This window comes from Gavialis gangeticus, unplaced genomic scaffold, assembly GCF_001723915.1.
Source record: "Gavialis gangeticus isolate Ggan-Ray unplaced genomic scaffold, GavGan_comp1, whole genome shotgun sequence".
NCBI lineage: Eukaryota > Metazoa > Chordata > Crocodylia > Gavialidae > Gavialis > Gavialis gangeticus.
In genome coordinates this window covers 34,432,648-34,437,409 of record NW_017728996.1, presented here as the reverse complement: position 1 = coordinate 34,437,409, position 4,762 = coordinate 34,432,648, and the positions used below count along the sequence as shown (strand labels likewise).

Here is a 4,762-nt window from a genome sequence, read left to right as displayed (position 1 = left end):
AAGGTCCCTTCCAGCCCTAATGTCTATGAAATTTTTCTACCACGTATACATATATTTGCTTTCTGGAGTTTGAATCTGGTTCTTTAAGCACTGATTATAAAGCCCTTTGAGCAAACTATAATTTTTCCCTAATCAGGGTCGTCTTTCTTCCAGCCTTTTTTTTGCCAAATTGCATCCCAAAATTGGAGTACCGTTAAGGGTGTTGAAACAAGGAAAATAAACCCAAAAACAAACAAAGGAAAAATAAAACAAAAAAACAAATCTTTAGTGTGAAAAAAGTTATGAATGGCCAGCAAATTTTCTCTCTCATACTGTTAGGTGCTCAGTAGTTCCACGATTTCTAAGATATTCCTATCTCACATTTTTCAATAACTCAATTTTTCCTTGGTAGTCATTTCTGTCCATTTTTTTTAAATTCTCCATATTATTTTGCAGTGAGAGTATGCTTTTTTCTATTTTGTGATCACCAAAAGCCATAAACTTTGTTCTCAGTACAAAGTATTCAGTAGGTGTTGTTCTAAGTCCGTGTATCTTTTTTCCCACTTGGAACCACAAAGATTTCTTTCAGCTAATATGAAAGACAAGCCTATAACCAGTCATCCAACAATCAGGCTATATCGCACAGTTAAGGACATTTATCTGTAGTTATTGACTTATTTGAGAATAAAAGGATTTGGTTTTTTCTTCCTGAAATTGAACCTGAAAATTTGGGATTGACTTTTATGTTCAGGTTTGACTTTTTTAATCAGAACAATACAGTATATAATTTAGTGCCTTAAAGTTTTAAAACTAAAAAAATTTAATAAATATACAATGGTAAAACATAAATGATAAATACTATAATTTTGGGGGTGAACAAATGACAAATAAAAATCTTTATTTCTGATAACTGTATGTAATAGCCTGAAAATAAAATTTCATCCAAAAATGTAGGTTGTTTTTCTTCTTATTTGCTAGTTTAAGATTTGGGGGTGGGGGGGGGGGAAGGAGAGGGGGGGAATGTACATGTCTGATCTTGAATTTTCCAAATGTAATGTTAGGCTGCTGTTGAATATTCTGCAATTTGCATTAATTTGTAAATCACGTTCGTTTATTTGTGCTGTAATTTTAAAGTAGTGTTAGAGTTCACACTAACATGGTGAAAAGAATTTAAATGCAAAAGTTCACTGAACTCGGCTGTGTAACAAGGACTATCAGCTGGAATCATGCTTAGCATGCTAAGCATTTCTTTAAAGTAGATTAGTTTAATTAAAATATTTAATCACTACATTGAACAGTAAAGCATTTTCCAATAGAATAAACTTTAGTGAAGCACGTTATCAAAGGCACAATTATGTGGCTCATAATGCTACGTTTTATAGTGAGTATCTCAGTCATGAAGGATGTTCCTATCACCTTCATAACTCCTTAGGTCTTGAACTTTAGCAAGATAAAAGATCAATAGTTTTCTGTAAATGAACATGTTATCTATTCAATAGGATATTTGCTTTAAGTGGTTTAAACAGCAAGCTTATTACAAGTACATTAACTTGGCTTTAGCTGATATGCTTCAATACTCAGGTTTGGGACAAGTCACCTGTGAATTACTGCACTGAACAGCTAATTTGTGGCTTCCAAAACTACTTTCATTTTACAGTAATCAAATTGTTATTTTAAGTGGTTTAATTGGACATCGGATTCATTTTAAGGCACTTGTAATATAAAAGCTAATATTTAAAAGACACTTCTATCAAGAATTCCTTGAAGTAACAATGTTTAGATTTCCTCTGAGCAGGTTTTCTTTCAAAGTTCAAAGCAATTTAGATCTCAATACATAATGTTAACTAAGAAAATGTCCGTTCATCTCTATAGGAGTAGCTTTAAGGGCATATTTTTAGTTTGCTGTTATCATAAACATAAAATCTAAATTTGTTCCTTGTATCTGGATCTATGAGGGTACTTCAATTTTTGTTGAACTTATGTTTATACTTTTAATTGTGATTTTTAGTCAGTAAAATTTAACTTATTCTTGATAGGCAGCTTTGATTCTCTTCCTCATCTGAATTTTCTCTTTAATCTTCGAGGACGATTCTCACATCTCACAAACGTTTTCTCTTGGGATGGATGGAGGTGTACATTGTCAATACTTTGAGAACAAAATGTCATTCTAAACAGAAAACACAATGAATAAGTATAAATACTCTGTTCCTGATCATCACTCTTAGAGTTCTCATTTCTGATATATATTTTTAAAAAGATACATTAATTCTTTTTTACTTGCTGCTAGTGATAAACGTGCATCTGGCAACATGGTATTTGAAGCATGGGAGCTAGCACCTATGTAGTTAGGTTTTTTCTTGTATACAGTATCAATTATGCATCTTACCTCTACCAGGAATTCTTTTCTAGCATTTCTAGCATTTTTTTTCTAGCTATTACCTTTTTTCAACTCCCCCTGTTGCTGCCATTGGTGGAATGCTAAAATACTCAAGGACTTGATGGCCACCAGGAGATTAAATAGCAGGTCATGTAAATCTGTTCTGAGTTAGATAATGTATATAAACCATCAGGAACTGGCTAGGCTTCCTACACAAACATGTTCCCATTTGCTACCATGAGTGGTGCTGACACATTAATATCACTATCTGGACATTTTAGCAAGAAGTACTTTAACACAGGCAAACCCATAAGATTTTCTAAGATGAGAGAATGAAGGCTTCAAGGTAGATGACAGCTTGGTCCTTCTTGTGGGCTCCTCTGCTCTTTTAAGAAGCAGTTTTAAGAATATCTTCTGACATAAATCTCACTTTTTCCCCACACAGGGAAAATCCACTGTATGCGTCAGTCCCAGAAACAACGATCACAGCTTGGGAAAATGATGTGAAAATATAGTAAACAGTATAAGTACTTGAGAAGGTCAAAGAGTAGTCGGGGTGCATGGTTTGTCTTTGTCAGCATTCCTAAAATTTTAAAATTCACAGTTTACTGATGCTTAATTCTTTGCAGTTTTATCTTGCCAAGATGGTTTTAGTAACTCATTTAAAAATCTACCCACTCTTTTTTCTTTTGAGGAAATATTTTCCTTGAGTATTCCTCATGCTTCCCACTTCGCCATTCCCTTGGCCCAGATGGTTTTAGTATTTCAGTAGCAGTGTTGTTCAAGTTTTCATCAGTCCCAGATTTCACAGAAAAAAATCAATGTTAGCACCTAGTAAAACTTTGGCATGAGTAGCCAGTGCTTCTTGTGGTGACAGACTTTCAAGGGACATTGGCTATCTAGAATTACATTAAAAGTTTTAATGATTCTGCCACAGCCTCCAATCTGATTTTAGCTCCTCCATAGGAATCCTTAGGCAGCTTAAAAATACGTCTTTGAACTGTGTTTGACTTCTCTTGAAGCATGTTATTGGTGCATGTTAACAGAATCAAGAACAGTAACAAGATAAATGTTTCAATCAATGGGTCTCAAATTCCCTGTGCTTGTTATGCTCCAATTTGATCCTTCAATTTTCATACCAACATGCAATGTCATAAGTCCAGGATTAATAATTTATGGTAGGAGCAAGTGAGAGAGGCCAAGCCATGAGGAGGAAAATATTTATAAAACATTTTTAGGAAGAAGTAAGAAAGCATAGAAGTGTATTTGTCAAGTAGATGTTTGTATAATTTATTTTCTTCAAGTTGAGAAACCTGGCAAATCTCTTAAGTCACAATTTAAACTGTCTTTCAAGCTAGCACCAGGGAGCTGTTGCTTTCCAGACAGTTGCTGTGCCATGCAGAATCTGTAATCTGCCATCACGGACACTGGTGAGATCTATCCTCTGGGCAAGATCAGTGTTTAATTGCCCCTTCTTGTGTGCAGCCCTGTAATGCTGAGCTACGGTTACTAGGTTGGACAAGCTTTTCTCATTTAACCTTAATTAAAAGACCTAATCTTAAAGAAGTGGCCGTTGTTGCAAACATTGCCGTACAGTGTCCTGGCTAGAAATTTTCTTTCCATTAAGAACAAGCAATTTCACAAATACAAGCAGCAACATTCTCCTATTGCTGTGGTTTGTATTTGGGGGATGATCTACAGTGCTTAGAGCTCAATGGTCCTGTTCCAGAGTAGAGTACAAAAAACCAAGAAACCTTACACTGCATTTGGAAGCTTTTACTCAGGAAAACTCAATTCCTGTCAAACCCAGAGCTGATGCTCTTAAAAGTTCACCTGGCAAAACTCGTTACATCATTCACAGCATCAGCAAACTGTCAAAACAGCTGGACTACAGTGACTGCCAAATGTGAGGGGTGGTCAGTTTACATTGTGCTCTTCCTCTGGGGGCTTTCTGATACTTGCTTATGTATGTACGTAACTCACCACTACAATGGTGGGAACTGTTAACCCTCTATTTAATTTTACAGGAGATACTACATACATTAAACTACATACGTTATGGGAAGAACATGTCGCCTACCTGAGGTTGGATGAGGAGGAGAAAAAAAAAAAGTCAGTCCAAAAATATATATCAGTTCTATCATGAAAATGGACAACTTGAGTTCACTTAATACAATGAAAATATCAGAGAGACTGCATAGGTCTGAAAGCTACTTTGCCACTGTTGGCCTTTTGAGCATAATATAAGATGCAGTGGATTATCTCTGAAAGGAGTAATTGTTCTAACGCACATAATAGTTTTGAGGGGAAGTGGAGAGGCGGGTTTTGAATCTGTTTTGTAGTATTTTCAGGATATGCCTGTGCTGAAACTGGCTTAATTACTCACAAAAAAAAAAAAAAAAAATT

General features: G+C 35.2%; 1 protein-coding gene across 3 annotated transcripts in view; it reads right to left on the bottom strand.

Annotated features, from left to right (window-relative positions):
• Positions 1 to 532: 532 nt before the first annotated feature.
• Positions 533 to 4,762, bottom strand: part of LIPC (lipase C, hepatic type) — a 113,844-nt gene continuing 109,614 nt past the window's right edge. For all 3 annotated transcript variants that reach the window (XM_019504299.1, XM_019504300.1, XM_019504301.1), the window contains one exon: positions 533 to 2,146. In XM_019504299.1, the coding sequence (XP_019359844.1) occupies positions 2,035 to 2,146 (112 nt within the window). In that variant the 3' untranslated portion in view covers positions 533 to 2,034. The remainder of the gene's footprint in view (positions 2,147 to 4,762) is intronic.